At 30.9% G+C, this 23,377-nt stretch overlaps 3 protein-coding genes across 3 annotated transcripts in view; all 3 read left to right on the top strand.

Annotated features, from left to right (window-relative positions):
- LOC116770371 (charged multivesicular body protein 2b) overlaps window positions 1-23,377 on the top strand; it is a 46,573-nt gene that overhangs the window by 22,915 nt on the left and 281 nt on the right. The window lies entirely within an intron of this gene.
- LOC116770142 (ADP-ribosylation factor 1) lies at window positions 774-4,523 on the top strand. Its single transcript, XM_032661494.2, has 5 exons — window positions 774-933; window positions 1,309-1,476; window positions 1,954-2,063; window positions 2,779-2,904; window positions 3,912-4,523. The coding sequence occupies exons 2-5, from the start codon at window positions 1,329-1,331 to the stop codon at window positions 4,074-4,076; spliced, it is 549 nt and encodes a 182-aa protein (XP_032517385.1). The 5' UTR covers window positions 774-933; window positions 1,309-1,328; the 3' UTR covers window positions 4,077-4,523.
- Window positions 10,570-23,377, top strand: part of LOC116769903 (dorsal-ventral patterning protein Sog) — a 51,410-nt gene continuing 38,602 nt past the window's right edge. Inside the window, exon 1 of the mRNA XM_032661098.2 lies at window positions 10,570-10,859. Within this exon, the coding sequence (XP_032516989.2) occupies window positions 10,736-10,859 (124 nt within the window). The 5' untranslated portion in view covers window positions 10,570-10,735. The remainder of the gene's footprint in view (window positions 10,860-23,377) is intronic.

The following is a 23,377-nucleotide window of genomic DNA, read 5'->3' as shown; positions in this document are numbered from 1 at the left end:
TTTTGTTAAATTCTACATTCTACTTTAAAAATTTTCCAGATCAGAAAAAATAAGTAAATAAACATTTAATTATAAATTTTGCTTGCATAGCATTGTTTACAATTTAATTTTTTGTGCTATGTCTCAGTGAGTTATATTTTTTTATACAAAGCATGCCATTGTCTACGAAGTTATTTAAGCTTGTAAAAAATATGATACTAAAGGATTAATTCAAAATAATATATATATATAAATGTTATATAGTAGTCAGTAATATGCAATAAAATTTAACTTTTATTTTATAATAAAGCTAATTAGAATGTTGCCAAAAAATAAAGTTTAACATAATTTACATAAGTATCGGGCTATATCTTTTAGGTTTAGGGATGATTCTATAACTTAGTTTTGTTTCGAGGTCTATAAGAATTTGCATTTGAAATAGTAATAATTTTATTATAGGTATAAGAAAAAGTTAACAACCACAGTGAGTTACTTATTATTTTAAAGTATGTAATTCAACATGAATCTAATATATACAAAATATGAATTCAATTGATATATTTAAATAAAAAAAATATAATGTCTTCGTATAAAACAGTCATAAAAAATTCAAAAATAATATCAAAATTTGTCGAGAAACAATAAATAGTAAATACATTTTAAAAAGCACACCTACGTTTTTATTATTGATATAAATAAAATTTTGTCATCAATTTTGTGTATTTATGGCTTTAAATATGTTATGCTAGAGTTCTATCTTGTAACGACGCTCCAAAGAAATATTTTCAGATATTTTAAAGAAAATCATATTTATAGCTGGCCACTTTTTACCGATACGTGGCATAGGCACGAACAACTTCCACGTTCGCCGCCATTTTGACATCCAGCGAATAGTATAGACCTCAGTGGATTAAGGCGTTTTTACTTTAAATTACATATATTCCTCGAAAAAATGTAAGTCTTTTGTTATATTCTTATGATATAGAAAAGTTTTTATACCAATATGAACTATTTCGTTCGTTAACATGTCATACAAACCCTGGGTGGTGACCCTAACGAAGTAGTGACCACCAACACCGATGTCAGTGAATCTTTGTCTTAATGATACGAGTAAATAACTTTAAAAGGAGTTTTCTGTTATAGTAACTATACATGTATTGTTTATGGACTATAATTTCATTTGACAAAACTGTTTTGCTTATATTGTTGAAATACGCCTCATTCCTTGTGGACTTGCCATGTCATTATCATTGATTATAGCAACGTATACTTGCGGATGAGTCAGAGTGAATGCGTTTTCTATTAATTCCGTAATAATTTTCTTTACAGACAGCTCATAAACTTTCAAAATGGGGAATATGTTTGCAAATTTATTTAAAGGCCTATTTGGCAAAAAGGAAATGAGAATATTGATGGTTGGTCTTGATGCAGCTGGTAAAACCACAATCTTATACAAACTTAAATTAGGTGAAATTGTTACGACGATTCCCACTATTGGTGAGTATTTAATAATTACTTTTAATTAAAATAATAGACATATTTTTCACATTTAAATGAAATTAGTGATATTTTCTTTCATAAATTATCTAATATAAAATCTAAAGTGAAAGTCAAAGTACCTAATGTAAATTACTAAATAGTGTTGCAAAAGTTTTATATCTAAGTCAATATTGATTTTTTTTAACAAGTGCATCTCTTATATTGATATCTAGGTACAATTAATGAAAAAAAATCTAAACTTAGAATATAATTATGATAGTTTTTCTATAAAAGTAATATTATAATTTAATTTTATATAACTCGTTTTTCCTGTTAATATTAATAATTATCTTATCACATTTCAAATCTATTAATATTCTTAACACCTATATATTGAGACTAGGTATTCTTTTCTCTTAATAACTTGCTTACATAAATCGTTTATTGTCTTAGTTTGTTATATATAACTTATTAAAATCTTACTGTGTCCTCTAGGATTTAATGTGGAGACTGTAGAATATAAAAACATCAGTTTCACCGTGTGGGATGTGGGCGGTCAGGACAAAATTAGACCTTTATGGAGGCATTACTTCCAGAACACACAGGTTAATATGTTATATAGTGAATATATAATTTATTACTATTATATACCTATAAAATATAGTATCAATTGTTAATGATTTTAATTAATTTTATGATTTTGATGCTCTAACAAGTAATTCTGTGGTTTTTTATTGAGGATTTTTAATTTCATTGCATCAACCGGATTGTTAATATAGAGGCAACGATTAATTTTAGATTCCCAATATCATTGATCTATTGTCTCCATTTACAAGTTACATAATAGTAAGAAAGAAATATGATTTTAGTTTTATATATATATTATATAAATATTTTCTTTAAGTTATAAATATATCAAACAGCATCTGTCATATTATAGCAGTTGCATATATAATATTTGTTTAACAATTTTATCTAAACAGTAATGTGGGTGATAATTATTTGGTGCTTTGAATTACAAAATGCCCTTTTTTTTTAATTAATTTCCAAATTTATTATTAAATGTTGGTATTTTTTTATTTTTCTTGTAATATATTTTAAAATATTTGATTGGTCACTAATAGTATTACTTCTAATGTTATTTTATAATGATGTATTCTATATATAAGAAAAATAAATTGAGTATGAGTTGACTCAATATTTTTTTGCTAACTATACTTCAATTGATGTTGAAATACTTTTAACTCAAAGTATTGCTAAATCAGTGCAAATATATACTTTGTTATAACCAGAAGCTAATGAGCTGATATAATGTTCCAGGGTCTTATCTTCGTAGTGGACAGTAATGATCGGGAGCGTATTGGCGAGGCTCGCGAAGAGCTCATGCGAATGTTGAGCGAGGATGAGCTGCGAGATGCCGTGCTACTCATCTTTGCAAACAAACAGGTATAATATTAGGAGATGCAGCTTAGCTTTTTTTCTCAGTATGAAAAAAAAGCTCTCGGTGCAAGTAGAGCGTAGCGACCTCCGATTTTCGGTACCGAATCATATTTTTGAACATCGATTCCGGTTTCCGGCCGTAAAATTTAAATTAATAGTGCGATCGAAACTATTTTTCGACAAAAACTACCCCAAATAACTGGGCCACCGAACACATAAACCTCGACTCAATCATACATTTGGTTGTCTCACTCAATAATTAACTATTATCATTAAGTAGATTTAAAATTAAACTGCTATTTTTGAACATCACATATCCACTTATTATCTGGACTTGAATAATTTACCTGGAATATTTTAGTTCCTACATTTAACTATCCACATTCTATTTAACTATTGTCTGATCCGTCTCAGTTCTTAATTATCACTGGAACAATCAACAGTTTTAATCAATATCAGTGTTTTAAAGTTTTGTAATCAATAACCACACCATATCTGAGAATTATTACTAATGCCAACTTTGAATCATCCATGTATGTCATGACTTCATGCGGCCAGTTACACAAGCTAACTTGGCTGTTGAGATTTTCCGTATGTTAATTAAAATGTAGCATATTTTTCTTATCGATGAGGATAGTGTTGTGTTCTGACATTTTAGAAACTTATATTATTTGAATTACTTACTTCGCGTATTTTATTATTTTTTATAAATATCTAACATTCACATCTCGTCTGTTCGTGGTTACGGTTGCTGCAAGGTAACCGAAACGTCGGGAGTATGTAGTTTTTTAAAAATAATAAAATACGCCTAGTGATCCCAATAATATTAGTTTCATTTAAAGCACTATGGTCTCTAGCTAATAAGATACAATCCAGCTTATTTCAATAACTTTTCATTCAAATTACAATTTAAATATAAGCCCAATATTAATTGGTAGAAATTTAAATATAGAATATTTCAAATACAGTGACATGCACACACGTGTTATTAAAAAGAGTTTTATCTTTTATAGGATCTGCCGAACGCAATGAATGCTGCCGAGATAACAGACAAGTTGAGTCTTCATTCACTGCGCAACCGCAATTGGTACATCCAAGCCACTTGCGCCACTTCCGGGGACGGTCTCTACGAAGGTCTAGACTGGCTTTCCAACCAGTTAAAGAACGCTAACCGCTAGACTGTGCGATACATCTACAACAAAGACTATGGTTTAATATGTTAAATTTATTTGCTAATGTAATATGTGCGGAATTTGATTATGTATTACTCTGATTTTGCAACTCGCTTACTGGATCCATAGCCCCCTCCACACACCCCGTGGTCTTCGATTGTACAAATGCCACAACATGTGCAGTATAGTCGTTGGATTGTGTTTATTGTAATAATTAACTTGTTCGATATCCTACGATTTTGAACAAATAGTGTAAAGTTATTTAAAACATTACAAATTCAATTAATATTTATCTGTAAACGAAAGTATATAAACTGTCTTGTACATTTGTTGGCGCATTGTGATGTGGATAGGTACATTGTAGCTGACTCGTGATAAAGTGAATCACAGCATATGTTTTATATGTATACTATAATGTGGAATAAGTTGTCGTAATAAAGTATTTAAAGTTTATTCGCTTCTATTACTTTTTCATTAGTATATATAAAGTTAGGAAAATCCCAGGGTTTTGTAGATTTGGGATCGTAATGACCAACGTTGGTTGGTGAGTATTACATCCAATGACCATGGTATCGAAGCGTCCTATGTTGGAAGCGTTTGGATCAGAAGTAACAGTTCTAAGCACAAGTCACAACCTATTCACATTGCTGTGTGACTTCCCATATTATCTCCATAGACCATGAGCATTGATTGAGCAACTCTGTATGATGATAGTTTATTTTTTATGGAAGTTAACTAGCTAGAATAAGATGTTGTGTATTAAACATTCAACGTTTAGGACAGGCGTCTCTATTATAAGGGCTCGTTGTGAATGACATGCATTTATAGTTGACATCTGACGACCCGACATTTAATTTAGGTGTATTATGTATTAGATCATTGTCATTATGGTATGTGTTTCTGTGTACGGGATCTGTGCTCGGAGATGACGTTGGTACTTTGCTCTTACACAATTAATTATATACTTAGCATTTTTTATAATAATTTAGAAGAAATTGTTAAATACAATTCAAGGATATGATTATGTGGCGTGTGGTGAAGAATTTTTTTTTTATGGATATCATGAAGGTTCAATGAAAGCGATATGTGACATTCCGGTTTGTCTTATGCTGTATTATGGAATAAAATATCCTCACCAATTTTCGTTTTTACTTCAAAATTCCTTTATTTATGTTTATTATTTGTTTGTTTTGTAATGTTATTTTAATTGAAACCTCAGGTGAATGATTAAAACGCAAAGATAAAATAACTTTTGAGTCTGGCCAATGATGAAATTATTAATATATGTTAACAATTAACTTTAGTTAAACTGATTTATTGTTTCCCGTCTTCTGTAGTTAACTGATTGTGAAATTGATAGTCTAATGAGTAATTAATTAACATCGAAAGAAATGTATAGAAAAAAATATATTTTTATATCAATTATTTAAATGTTGGTTCTCATCTCTCGATATGTCATGTCTGATGTATCGGCTTAGTTCACCTACGTTAATGTTTTGACCTGATAAGTTTTGAGAAAGAAAACCTGTTTACGCTCCTTTTGCTCGATTTCCCTGGAGCTTTTAGCCCTAATGGCTTTGACAGCATCATAAGTAGGAGTGTTTAGTCCGATGGACCCTACCCGTTAAATCGGGCCGGGGGAGGGGGGGGAGGGTCATGCCTTTCCCAAGGGCATCTCTAAAGATGCTGGGCCTCGGTTTAGGACGTTGTTAAGGGGCGGGGGGTTGCTTCAGGTGGTGGAGGTTACTCTCCGTAGGCAGTAGGTACATTGTCTACGAGTTTTGATTAACTAGCGATATAAAATAGGTTATTACACTTTTAAATTTATAATTTTCTATTGTTAGAAAAGACCGCCGGAGATTAAAACTGATTCGAAATAAAGTGTAACAGTTGCCTGTGGATATAAGGCGGGAGACAGGTAATAAAGCAATTTAGACGAAAATAAAATTTATCTTATCGTGCATTTTAAATAGTATGTATATACTATGTAAGTAGATTTTAATATATACTTATATTACTATAGACCACACACAGTCAAACCATTCATATGGCTTTGTGGGACAATGTTTAAAATCTATACAATTCTAAATTGAATCAAGATATTTTAAAATAGATCATAAATATTGCCCGATCTTAATTGATAATAGATATCATTACTATTTCTGAAAAAAAGTTAAATTATTATTTACTATGACTATGTGTTACTGTAATTAGATTGGAAGCATCCGATTAAAATGTTTTGGAAATTAAATATTCTTTTAATTTAATATTATCGCACATATGTTTATATTGTACAGTGATTCACGATCTCATTTTACTGATTAATTGCTATTTCATTTTATAAGTACGAGAGATAACTACTTGAGGCAATTTTTTATAGGCATGATACAGGAAATATTTTTATTTAATAATTTTATTATTTGCGACCTATACCTATGTGCGGTAAATGTACACTCGTAATTCACTTCACTGAACGTGAAGTGCTTCCGGCTTTTACTAGGTATACAGTGCACTTGTTACAATTTGCTCAAGCCCCAGACAATTCAAATAACAACGGTTAAAATTAAAAATGTCCAATTCCTTAAATATTTTAAATTAAAATATTTTAATCGTTTTAATAATAAATCAATTTTAAATCGAATATTTAACAAATATAATGGTCATTGTTTTTTATCAACATACCGACCTATTTTATAAATTTTACAAACGAGATCTTTTGCCCATCGCAGAGTTAACTTAGTTATAACGAGTCATTGGAAATTATGAGTTGATTGTGTTTGTATTCACGATGATTTAATTAGACAGTGAATACATAAAATTATAATTATTTGTTCCAATAACCTTGTATGTTTTGTAGATCAGCAACATACCTAATGTCATTGTTTCTTGCGTGTCCATATACAGCCAAACATATTTCCGTCAATGATAAATAATTATTAACGTATGAAAATTTAAAATATTACTTGCAATTTGGTTTTAAAATATTATGAAATATAGAAATAATGCCTTTTTCTAGACAGTCGTCTGGAGAAAAACAGAACAAAAGACAATGACATATAAAAATTGTTCACATAGATTTCTTTTTAATTTCATTTATCTGTATATTTACCCCATGTTTGCAACGTCACACTTTATACGGAGTGTTATATATTCATTCATAAATGTTCCCACATTATAGTATTAACGTATATTATTTACCAAGAAACGGCAAAAGTTTCGCGTGTAGTGTGTGCAAATGGATGATAACTTTACTGGCCTTAGTAGTTTTTTATTTATAAACTTGGATAATGTTATTTTACTTCAATGGTTTTAGTCTTATTCTATCTATAACGTGATATTGCTCGTCAGAAAAATGTAATAATGCTAAAGATATTTCTTTATGCGGGATGCAACAAACTAGCACTTTTATTTCTTGATCATCTCAATAAGCAGTAATCAAAGGTCATCAGAAATCTACAAGTAAAGTCGTTATTCTGCTCTAGGACTTTAATATAAATATTTATAAGAACATATTGATATTTTGCATATATATAGATTTTTGGTTATCTCAATAAGATTGAAATTTTAAATCTTTGTTATCTGATTATCCGATAAGCATTATAGATAGTGCTTTTTCAGAAGAAAATATTTTTCGACGAAAAGTCTTTTCGTCGATGTCAGAAGAGTCAAAAAAATAGATAAAATTCTATTGAACAAATTGATAACAGAAAAAAAATATATAGATATTATAATTGCAATATTTATTAAATTACCTATTAATATAAAATCAAGAAGGATAAGTGATTTTAACATAATTTTTCTGGTCTACAGATTAACAATGAAGTTTCGGATTCTTAATTTCTATGCCTGATAAAAAAAAATCATAATTTGCTTTCTTCCTTTGGAAAACAGACATTATAACTGATATCTGTCTATTTTTTTAACCTATGGACGCAAGTAAGGATTAATGTTGCTGTTTTATTGATGAACTGTTTTTATGGAAAATTGACGTTTTGATGACATTTCAATAAAAAACAAATTATAAATTCACTTTTCTCATTCCGTATATAGAACATAATAGTTGACATTGCGTCATTTTAACAGTAATTTTGTATTGAACTTGCTCAAAGATAATCCGAAAATATTTCAGAGTGCAATCTAATCATCTAAATTTTAATTATTTTATTTGTTGTTTGTCAATGAGACATACGAATAAAAAAGTAGTAGGTATAGTTGAAGTAGGATGTAGAAAAATTTAATTCTTGGGTCGTGTACGCAACTAATGAATAAAATATTAGCTGTATCTTATAAGAGCTTCATACCATAAAGGGGCCCCAAAATATATGAAAATTCATATACATAATTCCATTATTAAATCCAATAGTTACAGACATCAATCAATTTGTAGTATATTTATACAGTCATTTATTTAGGTATTACCTTACCTTAGGTGTGTTTAAGTCTAAGAATAACATATACATTAAGTGTAAAACCGTCATAGTTATTCTCGTATAAAATTAATAATTAACACTTTGTCAAAGCTCCTCATTCTATAAATCCACAACTTCCTCTAACTATTAATTAGATTTTTATTAAAGTTAAGACGAGTATAATGACTGTCAACAGGTTTTTCTCGTTTTCTGCTTATTAAATATTATAAAAAGATCGATATAATTGATTAGTGTATCACATTACAATGCCATGTAAATATTTATGTTACGTAATAATAATCTTTCTTTGATATTTTATAATATATCTTGCGTTTTTTAAGTTTGACAGATAAGATACAAGTCATACAAACGTTATAATATTTTAGACTGTGAGATTATATCTAATGTAAACATAGATATATTCAAAAAAAATCTTAATAATCGTTTAAAAAAAATTGCTTCGCGTATTTTTTCATTTGATGATATTCTCACGTACCTACTACTGTGGGAAAAATGAAAGAGGCGAAGTTGTTAATATCAATGTTTAATTTATATCATATAACCCATATAATACTCAATCGTTTGAGTTATTTTTTTATATATATTGTTAATTAGGTATATGTCTGTAGGTTATTTTATTTTCTGGTCAAATGAGAAAATGTACTATTAAAAATCTCGTAACTTTTGGTTTGAAGTCATCTAATCATGTTTTTTTAAAAGTTTAATACAATTGTTGAGTTTTCTCCTATCCTTCAGCCATAATTAAATTTTTTTGACAAGTGGAAGTGTTATGGTGAATTAATATCAATAACATAAGTACACTAGCAGTACGTGCCGTAAAAGAAAAATCAAACAGCGATATTAAGAAATTTATGAGCATATATGGTCTTTTGTCTGTCTATAAAATATAAAATTCGATCTAAAATTATACTATTTTATTGGAAGAAAAAATGCTATTATATAATAGTATAAATTATTATAAGGAAAATTAAAGAGAAACAATAAGGAAATACAAAGAAAGTTATTTAACACAATAATTAGTTGCGTTTTAATATGAGTAGCATCTTAATAGTAAAGCTAAGTTTAAAACAAATTTTTTCAGTTAAGAATTACAAGTATTTTCATATAGTCTAAGATTTTTTAGAGAATTAGTGTGATTAAAACGACACTGCTTGTGCGAGAATCATCTCATGGGAAGCTAAGTTTACTTTTATTTGTTTTTTGCTTACTTATTTGCAGTATGTTAAGTCACTTGTAATAAGTTGTTTAACATTAACGTTATGTGTTAAATTTCATGACATATAAACAAATTGGTTGATTCTCATTCAACATTAGTTTGTTTTAAATTTAATTTCCTCAACATTATTAGTATACGGCCGAGGCTTTATATAAATTCATTATGTAAAAATTGAGTTTTCAAAGGAATTTAAATATATATTTTTAAATAAAATATATTAACTATACATTCAAGTGAACAGCATTTATTCACCTGAGATGGATCGTACTATATTACTTATTCGTTATGAGGCAGACAACATATGCGTCAATATTTTATTCATTACCTGCTATGAAAAATATTAATAGATTGGCCACTTGCCAACCTCTGGCTAGCCATTACATTAAATATATTTATCTAAGTAAAATAATATAAACGTCTTCAGCGTGTGTAAGAGATTATGAAATAGAAGTAATATCGGTACATATTACTGCATACCTCGCATATTACCTGAACAAATGTTCTGTGAACGTGAACGAGGGGTCGGATATATTTGAATATATGTGAAATAAGCCAACAACTATGTAGCAATAACGGCAAAGAGGCACAATTATTAAGTATTATCGTAGAATTTGAATGCGAATGTCTCAAACAACGGATAATAATAGTGTTTGAAAAGCGGCTGTGGTAATGACAGCATCGTGACAGTATACGATGGAAGAGCCGAAGGCGTCTCGGGTATGTCGTACAGGGGCGGGCGGCTGCGACGGTGTTGCATTTTTCCCCGCCCGCGTTTGGTTCGCTGGCTGCGGTTTTTCCGCGAGGGGCGCACCGGCCCCCTCGCCGCACTAGCTGGGAAATCGTTTCTCGTCCGCCTCAGTCTGGCTCGGCCGTCGATATACGACGACGCGTACTAATTCACCCGCACTCGCACTCGCCTCTCGCGAGCCACTCGTAACGCTCCCTCGGTTATAGATCGCGGCGGCCGTAGTGAGCTCGTGATCTGGACACTCTTAACTCTCGAAGCTGCAGCAGCTAAGATGCTGCCTGCGCTGGTGTTGCTAGTGCTGCTGGCGCTGGCCCCAGCCGGGCCCGCCGCAGCACGTCGGCACGCGCCCGACTTGCGTGAGGACGAACCCGCACGTCGCACCACTCGACCTGCTGGTAAGTCATCCGAACGCACGGAAATTGTTATCATAATTAATCTTTTCAATACAAATTAGCGGATACGGCGCTTCAGCCTCGTATCGTCTCTCAATTACCGCTTACAGTATGTCATTGTATTAGCTATTCACTGTATCCTATTCTGATGTACGACGAACGGATTACATTATTTATGTAAATAATCACTTTCCGCATTTGTTGACCCGTTACAGTAGTAGGGCGACGCGTTTAATTAAATCGTAAATGTGCGTATTTAAAGTGTGCATATTGCAGACATTGTACTAGTGTGAGCTTATACGGTTATGGTCGGCTGATCGTGCTTGCATGCACGATTGCCACATTTTACTATATATATATTATATTAGTAATATAACTAAATAGTCGCTATCGTACGATATCACCGGCGATACTGTGGGATAATAAAAACAACTCCACGTGAGCGCTCGGCTTTCTTCTGGACACGAAGGAGAAATGTCAAGTGATCTATTTATGAAGCGTGATACAAATTATCTTTTTATCGGCCAAAGACTTTAATACGTAGTTATCTACACCCATATTTAATTAGGATTGATGTTTGTTTGTATTTTGTAAACGGTTGCCACTTTTATCTTTTATCCAGCTCACGAGATTGAAAAGATAGACGTAAATACTTTGATGAAATAAAATTTATACATGTTCATGATACTCACAGTTATTATTGAAATACTATTAAATGGTTTAATAATATTTTCACCGAATATGTTAATTGATTTTATTGTACAAGTGTTTTTTTTTCCATATTTGGTATTCATAGCACTTAATTGCTTGAATATTTAGTAATTTCACAGAACTAAAAGTGAAGCAGAAATGATTTACGATTGTTAGCCATCTATTATTTCAAATCGTCTCTAGTCTATTTGAAAAATTAATTGCGTGTACGTCTGGCAATTGTGTTAACAGAACACAATAGTTTAGACGGCGACTCTATCACAGGCTGTCAGATAAATTGAAGATAGTTTAATCGAAGCATATCAATCACAAAATATAAATGAATTAAATGCATTGAACCGTAACTTTATTGTTTCATTTATTATTATTGCAGTCAAGGTCGAATGTTTAAAATGTTTGAGATGCTCTGACCATATATTATTTATCTGTGTGAAACTGATTGCACATTGATTAAACGTTTAAATACATTTAAGGTTTAACATCAGTATTAAAATTTTTAATCATAATGATTATATGTCGTAATTTAAATAATATAATAATTTTATCATACGAAATGTAGCAATCTATTTTCATACTTTGGACAATATAAGGTTTGTTTGACGTGTAAAAAAATAACAATATAGTGAAGTAAAGTAACGTAAAGTGCAAACAATTGCGTAATTCTGTTACTAAATTCGTCCTTTTCATGATTTCGTAAGCACTTCTATTGATATATAATCATTATCGTACGATTTTGCAATCTTATCTGCTTATTACTGTTTACAAGTGGAAACGTAATTTTGCAAAATGGTACCGATCCGTCTGCCTAATATGTTACGCTTACTTATCACCTAGATAATTATTATCTCCTTTATCTTGATTTTCATACTAAATACTGTGAATTTTACGTTTTGATGAGATATAATGTATTTTATCTTTATATTCTTTGAATAGAAAATGAGCGATAATTCCAAGTTAATATTTTTACATTCATCGTTTAGCGCGGATAATAGATAAATGTTTTAGGTTTTAAAACATTTACTTGTCTGAAATAAATCTTACAAAACAGTGATCAATGTGAGCAATATAGCATTCTTGTTAAAAAAAAGTGGTCAGAGTAAATTTTATTAAGCGTTTTGTCAAATGCGTCTTATTCTAAAGAAGCATTATAAAACAGCAAAGTGGCCGAGCCTTGTCGCTATCATTAAGACTTACCTTGGATCTACTTTCACAGTTTTGCGTTTATACATTACAAAATAATTTACACACATAACCTTGTGTACGAGCCAGGACGATGTCACACGTTTATTATCAAATCATATTTTTAATAGCCGTCGAGGACAGCGAAATTGTAGTCTCATGTGACCATCAAACGACTTACGTTTTTGACAAACTTTCATTCATGTTTCTTTTAGGAATAAAGAATAAAGTTGATGTTTTTGGCAGACTATCTTAGGATTTGTGCCAAAAATTGTATTACCGAGAAGAGAAAAAAAAATATGACTTCGTCTAGACTAACCGACGAGACGATACGTGGTAGAAAACTGATATAACTATATACAAGGATGTTTTTCGTAATACAATATCGTTCGGCACTTTAATATAAAGATGCGTCGTGTTTATTTAAAGACAACCCAAATGAGAAGTGCGGAATATAACTTTATTTCTTAATTTTAATCTTCTGCTCCTTCCTGCTAATGGGTGTTATCATAATCTTTAGTCAGCAATATTTACTTACAGAGCTCAGTAAACCCGTTACGTCGAGTTGCTCTTCTAATTCGCTCCTACATTATCAGCGAGTCAAAACCAAACATATAAACATACAGACGTCGTGAACTTCTATTTAGCTGTTGTAGTTAATAAATCATTTGTATAAGTTACGGATTACACCGTCGCGAAAAATCACGGAAAATCCCACTAGACCAACTTTATAGCCGCGGTTGAGTTACGACGATAATAAAAAAAACATATCAAGCTCTTATTAAGATCAGGTACAACACTATAAAATAAAATTTAAACATATTTTAATTATCGGTTATTATAAATAGAAATTATTCATATTTATTTTCGGCCTGCTGATTGACGTTCGTCATATGATCCCGTAACCCCAAGAACAGACCGTATCAATAAAATGTTGCTAATAATCTTGTTTTTTTGATATCATTGTAATAATAAAGCTAATTTGTTGCTGATATTGATAACATTATATATGATTTTTACTACGCTATTGAAATATGAACATCGGGAATAAATTAATAATAAAATAATAAGCTACAAGATCTCCAATGTCTTTACGACTTAGTTGCATAAATTCCTATTTTATCAGTGTTACTAGATTAAATATTTCAGTAATAGTTTTGGATTTAGTGCCAATTTCCTTTAAATAAACGGTATTCGCATTTCGTTGTGAGAATAATAAACGGGTAGATATTGTACGCTACGTATAATTATCAAATACAGATATAATAAAAACCGCACGAAAGGAAATCTTGAAATTCTAGAACACTGACTTTAATGGTTACCCAGGTTTTAACCATTTGTACACAGCGCGGTGAATTATAGAGTATATTAATTAATTTAGTTTGTACATAGAATTAGGATAAACTGTTTTAATAAACATAACGTAGGTCGTAGTTTATTTCTTTTTAATTCAATTACTACTATGTAATATATTGATCAAAAAGGGCTATGAATGTAAAGTTACACGTGGACGTCATATATATAATATAAAATAATTAATAAATCAAATACTTAGACACGTTTGAGTGAAATATGGATTAATTTATAGAATATAAACAAACAAGTTATCTAATATCTAATGGAGATCTTCTCGAATTTAGTTAACAACAAACATAACTCATATAATCGCGAGACAAACATCGCAGAATTATATTGTGTTATTATAGAATACATAATGTTGTATAATTATACGAGAATAATCCTTATTTCTGGAATGTTTATGCATTTTGTTTGTCGCGTACGGAATGAAAATGTGTCGGCTCGTCTCGTTATGTTATTGTACCTACAGTAATTGTGGTATAACTGGGTTCATGGGTATGACCTACGACTAACCTTATATTTTATATTAAATCAAATATTTATGATATATGTTAATTATTTTAGAATACTTATGATTATAATATCACAAGTCATACAATGTCTAAGATATTTAATCAGGCTGTATAACAAGCGTAATAAATCATTGCTCGATTTGATCGGTGTTTATTTGCTTGTTTGTTTATTGTTATAAACATTTTAAATGTAACTTATAATAAGTAAAATTAATTGATATATTTCTGTAGTGTAACTGATTTGATGCTTTTTATATTTTTTTTCTGTTCTTAAAGTCAGTGAATCAATGCCAATGACGTTGACATTTAGTCAAATATAATGATGACTTTTGTGACATATCCGTATTTAGTTCCTCGATCAGACATCCCGAATCTAATTAAGGCTGTGGAGTAAATTTTTTTCGAGTGCGATTAAATCGATACAGTCGTATTGCGAAGCGTGTAGCGTAATGTCGTAAATCGTTGCCGGATCGCGTTATGTATGTCGCAGGATTCCGTCCAATTCAGTGTGAGGTTCATTGGCCTCGGTTCGGGCGTAACAAACGTTCCGTCGAGTGACGTCACTTGTGCAATACACTTTGGCCCTAAGTCATCTTCGCTGTCCTTGTACATAACTGTAGCTCGTTGCATATTTGCTTAAATAACATTCAACAATTTTTATTATTGTTTATGATTGTTCAAAATTCTCACATAAAATGAATTTTACACTTAATTCGTTTTTAAATAACGTTGAAGGCGACGAATATTTTAATTATATAAAAAAAAAAAATCTATATAATGGAAACAAGGATCTATCAAGTAAAATATCGTTTATTTATCTGTAAATTAGACGATAGTAATGGTTACAGTGACTAATACCGTCTTAGCTACGTATGAACTTAGGTCAGGAAGGTTGGGTAAACCGCAATGACTATATCGCCTAATAACTTAGCATCAAAGCGAGCCGCTTAATGCACACTTCATTACCTAGAAACACTATAAATTAATATAGAATTTCCTCGTTCGATTTTTAGTTCATATAATTTTGAATACTTATTTATTATTTAAACTTTAGATTGGAATCATTCTGAAAAGTAAGATTAAAATATTTTCGAAACAATTTTTTTTTATACATATTCTTTCTATGACTATTTTTTTTTCATATGACGAGTCTCGAACTGTTACAAATAAATCGTAAATCGTTTAATTGGCTTTCACTTTTATATCATTTGTATGGATAGAGATGATATTTTGTTTTTTTTTTAATCATTTATATTTATCGACATTCCATTGAAACCGCTATAGTTCAAAGGGTATGAAGAATAGAAACGGCGACCCAACCGGTCGCCGGTTCTAATACAGTTCCGTTACGACATTTTGTCGCCGCTGTTGTAACAAATTATATTAAGACGACATTCTAACATTTTAATCAACTATGACATATCACTTATTGGAAGAAAATATACAAAAATATCAAACCATAACAGCCAAAAACATCGGACTAATTGGGTGATGAGTTCGTACCAAATATTAACTCGCTCAATAAACCCGCGCCAAACTCACTTCCACGAAGTGATCAAGACCAAAGAATTTTATTCATTCATTTGATACTATTCACTTAAATCCAACTCTGTGTCTGATGTTATCGCAACAAACGCATTATAACAACATTTATACCACTTGAGTAACCCTATTCGTATCTATCACGCTGGATCTGACGATATCGGTGTTCCTAATCGCATACCGACTTTAAATTCAGACAATAGGCATTAATTTTGAAAAACGCGAGATAGGAATGTCGTCGGCGCAGATTCGGGGCAGGTAGAATTTTTAGCGCCTTTAGATCAGATCCTGGCATGTCATACGCCACCCACGGGTTCTAATTAAGCCGGTGGGCAACAAAGGCGCCGGGCTGACCATAACGCTGTCGGATTATGCGCCGCAAGTCGGGTCGTCGGCCTGAGGTGCCCTCGCGTGCTACAATTGCACACAATACGCCCCCGCAAGCCATGCCAGACCAAAAAGTTAGAAAAGTGTGGTAAGGTGACGCCACGCCCGCGATACCATCAGTCGGAGCGGACGCCGTGGATGCCGGTCTCGCAGCCTACATCAATTTAATATTAACCTTTTGTTACTGTCCGTTACCTCGTACATTCGCCGACAGAGCAGCGGACGGATTTAATTAGAAATTCACTTTTTAACATCCATGAATTATTGCACACCTGAGAGGATTTAAATCGCCCCAGCAACAGTATGGAGAATCGATAAATAGGAAGGCACGAAAGCTGAGCGTTCCGTTTTATTTTATGGTCTCTCAGTCGCTCAGGTCGTGAAAATGTTAAGATATCGCGGCGGCTCCGGAGGTTGAATCGCGGTGTGACGCCCACGTACGGTCGCTGGTTCATCATGAACTTGAATTAAATGAGTGACGCAGTTGTATGAATGGAGTAGCAATGAATGAGTGAGCGAGGAAATGCGTTTCACCACGCAAGTCGATTGCGCGGGCACACGTGCATCCGCCCTGTTTGGATCTGCTTAGTCTTTAGGGTGTCTATCATTTTATAGAACCCTAGAAATGAAGTAGAACTAGATACATTGGACAATATGTTAGTTTAGTTGAACGAAAAGGAACCTAGTTATAGAAAATTACAAAAATCTTCTTAATGGTTATTTTTTTTATTTGAATAACAATACACATATACGTAATTAATGATTATATTAATTGGGCATATTAATTTGATTATAACTCATTATATTAATGTAAACCATCACACTAAAAAGGGGCGTTATCATACAAAAATGTTAACAATTTATAGTATTAACGTAAATTATTGAGTAAGAAACGAGAAACGCTTCGTGTGTAGTGTGTCTAGTATGATGAAGTTTCGTTTGTTTTCTAAAAATTAAAGAGAGGATATGTCAGTTTTTACGTATGTAGATGCATGACGTTTTAAGTTGTTTTATATATCTGGTATTGTAGTATCCGATATTAATAGGTATTTATTCCATTGCCGGATAACTGTGATCTTAAAACGATTATTATCGAATAATAAGAATTTATTAAGGAAAAAACGAAACATAAAATAATGGTTTAATAAAACTCTCATACAATTTATAGCAATTACTTAGAGATTTTATTTTATTGGCATCAATAAATGTACTTAACGCTTTTATTTGAAGAACGGTCTCATTGCAATTTCCGCTCTGATTTTGAGATAAATGTTACTAAGAATTTAACGGAACTGCGTAACGGAAAACTTATGTTTAAATCTACATGGAGTCGGTTTACGTAATTATTGCAACTGTTGCTTCTATATATGAATCATTTCCTCATCGGAATGCCTCGCATTCAATCAATAAGAATTATTTAGGTACGTTTTATTTACTTCACAACGTCTCCACTCCTATACATATTTTCCCTCCACAGTCGGTCAGGATTGTGCTATCTAGTATAATATGCATGTAATTAAATTATGTAATTTACATTATCTGTGCAAACATTGGAATGCAAACACGTTGAGTGAAATTAAATGTAAACAGGTGTGGCCTCGTAATTATTGCTTTACAAACACATAAATTAGCCATTACTTATTAGAATAAACTACGTCAGGTCTTCGATAAATTATATGTCACGTCTAGTCTGTGCCTTCGTGACCGAAGCTGGGTCTTGTATGGAATGTGAGCTTAAATATTGAATACATTGTATTGGATACATAGGGCGTGTTTAGACTTCGGATAATGATATAAGTGATCAATAGATTTTGATTCATTTCATATAGTACATATACAACTAATTGTTTGTTATAATTATTATGTATGTCATATAAATTGTACAAATATTAAAAATTTCCTATGTAATTACGTGCGTGTAGATTTAATTGGAATTTATATCAGTTTTATGTAATCTTATAATCTTCGATTAGAAATTACATTAAAAAAAACGGTTATTTAATCCTATAAATAATGTATTATTTTATGTAAGCAATTTATATAATTAATTAAATTATAATTTTTGTATTCTTTCTATATCCTTACACGTGTCATAGTCCATACAAGTACTTTCTCAATGTGCTAATAATATCTTACAAGTATAACATACCCATACCGCTCTAACCTAAATACCTACTCCTTAATTTCTCTGTCACCGATGTAACTTCCAAACTAATATACTAAAAATCCTTATTAGTCATTTTGTAGGTTTTGTTTACGCTTTTGATGACAAAATTATTATCAAGCGTAAATTCTGTTTACACGCTTCTTGCTCTACTTGTAGCTAAAGCGTGTTTTTCCGCTAATCACAGCGTAATACAATCTTACAACGGACGCGACGAATAAACACAATTAAAATTTATTGTAGAAATAAAAATCAACAGATATTTATTACATTTCTACTTTCGCTAAATTATTATTAGGAAATCGTAAAGTCATCTGTTGAATAAAATAGTCGAGTGTAAATAAGAAGCCACTTAAAATACACGCTTAATAAATATTTATTCACTTCCAGTTCTCGGCGAATAGTGCACTCGCAATCACTCAGAGAGCCCCCTTTTGGCGCCAAATGTCAATTTCGCAGAGATTACCCATCGTTGGCATGCCTCAACAAGCTAGGATGTTTTAGACACGGCTTAGCAAATATAGCACTTAACTGGAACATTTAAATGTGATAGTCCCCTGTAAACAGTTTATTTACTCACGCAACACGTAATGGATCCGAGCACTCTTCACAATCGCAAACGTGTTATGGATAAATGCTAGTGTGACTGTTATATTCCAACTGCATAAGTGTTAGAAGCATTTATAGGTACTGGTTAGTATAGGCTTTTAATTATAACTTGAGTTGGAGCATATGCTTTATATTTTATGTACTCCCCGCAACTTGTACAGAAAGCTAACGTCGTTTGTAACAGTGTTTGTGTTGTGATCACATATTGATGTGTTTGAATTCGGACAGTTCGTTCATATATGATAGTTTATGATTTCTTGATTTTAAAATGTCATGTAATGAATAGTTTGTAATTCTGAACGCAACCTCTTTTGGTCTATCAAAGTTTTTTTTAGCACGTGACTTCAAATAGACGATAACATATCAAAGTGAATTAGTAATCAAGAAAAAGTTTTGTATTTACATCTTCGTTACATTAATATCATATATTCCAGATAAAATTCATTCTACGCATCAAATCGTCATCAATTTTTTTTTTCATTTAAATTCGCGAAACAAAAACAATTGCCATTCCACAATCAAGAAACAAAGTGTTTTTCAACGTTTTATTTTGTCATTCGACTAAATTTCTTTTATATTATGATTTGAAATGTTTCGTGATTAGAAGTCTTTCTCGTATTAAATATCATAGGTACTTATATCCTCTCGCGGCTCTGATTTGTAATATTGACGAGAGATCTTGAAAGTCCAAATATAATTTATATTAAAAGGAATAATTTACTTAACCTCTGACACTATTAAATATCCATTAAGCTTGTAAGGTCACACATTTATATTTAATCTAACTATTACGAATTCATCAAAATATATAATATTTATTGAACGACTGTGTGAAAAGTATAATACATGTATAGTGAATATATAAGGAGGAATTTTTCTACCATTTGTCTTTTTAATTCTTATTAAGATAGTCTTAAATATTGAAAGGACATGTTAAAAGTAACTATTATATAAGAAGCATGAAACAAGAGGTCTCCATAAACTGAATTGTTGATTCGTGAACAAAACGTCTTTGGTATTGAGTAGCGATGTCAAAAGTCCAAAATACGATGAGATTATTTCTAAACAGGCTGTTTAGTTACTTTCCATAAATGGATAGGTGGCATGTGTTTCGTTTGTGCAGTCTATCAGCAATCGTTTAAATTTATTTGCTAAAATCATTATGTTTTACTATACTGAAGTCCGTAACTTCGATCGCTCAATATGTTAAGAGAGTTTCCATGTAAGTAAGAAACAATGCTCACAAAAACTTCTGTTTCTTTGAACTTATATAAGTTTATATAAAAATAATTTACTGCTATTTTATTTAATAATAACCAAGCATTATGATATAAAATTCAAAATAAATATATGAAACCTATACAGGAGGATTTTCGTGATGTGCCCACAACTAAGACCTCTATGATTAATTTTATATACATATCGCACAAGTCTTGGAAGTTAAAGTAATAAGGATAGCATATTTAAACACACGTTCAAATATTATACTGAAATCGTAAATGTATATTCTGCCTGCAGATAATAAAATTTTGGTAACTACAAACACGGTATGCATTCAAGTAGGCATGTATAAAAATATGAGTAGTGTAACAACCAAAAATAAAAAGCGATTATGATTATAATTAGAAGCAGATAATTCGATAAAAATATTCTTCAGACTTAAATACCTAAGACCGCGCGCTGTCAAAATATTGTCAAAGTAAATTCTACGCGTCCAATATATTATAATGATTTTCTTCTTGGCAATAATCCTAGCGATTTATTTTGATCTCCGTAGATATTAAACCGCATACCGCATATATCTAGGCGACGTGTCGCTTTACTTTGGGATTCGGTTGTTGAACCTCATTTTACAATTGTTATAAAAGCGATGGAGACATTAGGGAGTCTGGTAGTGTATCAGATGAGTCTTAAAACATTATATTTAGTGACGACGCATAGACCGTGACGCCCGGAAGTGTCTGTCGTTGACTGACACTGACTGCACTCTCACACAACACATACACCATCAATCTACACACAAATGTAGCGACCACCATGCAGCACTTGGCAGGCCCTCTCATGACCAGTGCTGCAAACAATCTCTAGCTAACGTAACAGATGACGCATTTTCTTATTCATTGACGTTACTGTGACGCTATAATTAGACTACGAATAATTAGCCCGAAAGAATAAACGAGGATTGTAATTCAACGCACACATAAACATCAGTTTTAATACATAACAATATAAACATCAAAGCACCATAATCAGCGGCTATGTGTGTGTGATTACTAGTTGTTTACTCCCCTATATAACCATTCTAACTATTGTACTCATTAAATCTTTATCGTGCGATAATTTGATGACGCCACGCCCACACCGCGCCTACGTGGTCATCGGTCAACTCTGCTGCATAAAATGCTTTACGGATACAAAAAGCCATACTGTTAAGACTAAATGATTTCACAATCATTAATCGAATGCATTATATAATAAGTTGTAAGGCGAACTCGCTTTGATGTTTCTATATATTTGAGTGTATATAATGTGATAGTATTGAAAATAATCTGGTTCTTTAAAGAATGACTAATGATCATGTCGATGGTAAAAGTTTGAAACAAATAATATTATTGTTAAACCACTGATATATTTATTAAATAGAGATTGTGTTAGTTACTCTGTGGCTTTGCTTATTAGTGACCAATTTATTTTTTATGTATATTTTATTTAAACAAATGCATAGTGTGGGTGTGACTGTCGTAATGAACCAGAAGCGATGTTTAAATGTTATATTTGTATTTATCTTTAAGAAGCGATTTATAATTTTGAGTTTGCAGTTCGGGTTGGTATTAATTCTTTGATATATATATATCAGTTGCATTTTTATTACCGTGACCAATGAGGATAAGATTTAAATAAGCATTATGCTATTAACTAAGAACCTTTTAATTTTTTTTATATTTTTATTTTAGTTAATGACGAGATTTTTTTTTACTTAATGTATTATATTAAGTCTTCAAGAAATGAAATCTGATTGCTATAATGTTTATGTGATTACGATATTTATTCAAGAAGAAACAACAACAGCACGAAATAGGTTTCTTTCAAAATGACATTTATTACTGAAAAACTTAAGGAATAAAAGTATGTAGTAATTAATTCAATAAAAAAAAAAATCGATATAAAGTTGTGTGAAATATAGCTATATTATATATTATGTATTTAACTATTTCATAAAACATTTTACTCATATTTTTTTTATTCTTGACAATATATCTTTAAAACAAAAAATAATCTCATACCCAGCAATAAGGAGTCACGACAACACAATAAAAGTTATTTTAAAATTAAAAATATGGTAGGCTTTATTAATTTCCTAGTTTGATTTTTTTTTTATGTTCTTTTCAATAGAGCAAAGATTTTATTCTATAATGACAATTATACAGTTATTTCAATATCGAAAGTTAATATCAGTCATATATTGTATGATCTGTTTAAGAATTGCTTAAATTATTTTCACGTTTTATTAAAAAAAAACTTGCTACAAGTTTAACCATATCAATATTATGGTTTTCATAATAAAGATAATATTTTTATAATCTTTTTCCGTCTATGCAACAACATGTATCAAAGAGATTTATGCTCATTTTTTAATCTAATAGCTCCTTAATTAAGGTAAACTTTGAACAAACTAAAGGTATTTGGGTTAAATTGGCTGTAAACTCTTATCTATATAATAAACTTATTTATGCCGTTGTCAGGACAAGTTGAGAATGTTGCATTGAAGGAGGATCGTTTAGGAGACATTTGAAAATATTGAAATTAAATTTTTGGATAGATTTAAATTGAATAAACGTAATTATAATCATCTGTATGATATAATCCATAATTTAGACAATTTATGTCGATTTTTTTATAATATATGTAGAATAATTTTAAGTAAATTTAGCAACAGCGTAAAAATTTTATTCCTCACTTCTATGTCCTGTGTATTGTTAATAAACATTTTAAATTATATAAAGATCAACTGATGACAAGGCGGGAATAATTGGAAACAACGCTAGCTACATCCTCAA

This window comes from Danaus plexippus, assembly GCF_018135715.1.
Source record: "Danaus plexippus chromosome 13 unlocalized genomic scaffold, MEX_DaPlex mxdp_15, whole genome shotgun sequence".
Lineage (NCBI taxonomy): Eukaryota > Metazoa > Arthropoda > Insecta > Lepidoptera > Nymphalidae > Danaus > Danaus plexippus.
The sequence above is the reverse complement of the archived record's forward strand: the minus strand, read 5'-3'. Positions and strand labels throughout refer to the sequence as shown.

What these genes read in the sequence shown, in the direction of transcription:
- LOC116770142 (XM_032661494.2), top strand. Translation starts at nt 1,329, where the DNA reads ATGGGGAATATGTTTGCAAATTTATTTAAAGGCCTATTTGGCAAAAAG. An exon ending in TACGACGATTCCCACTATTG is followed by an intron (nt 1,477 to 1,953) that starts GTGAGTATTTAA and finishes TGTGTCCTCTAG; the next exon opens with GATTTAATGTGGAGACTGTA. An exon ending in TCATCTTTGCAAACAAACAG is followed by an intron (nt 2,905 to 3,911) that starts GTATAATATTAG and finishes TATCTTTTATAG; the next exon opens with GATCTGCCGAACGCAATGAA.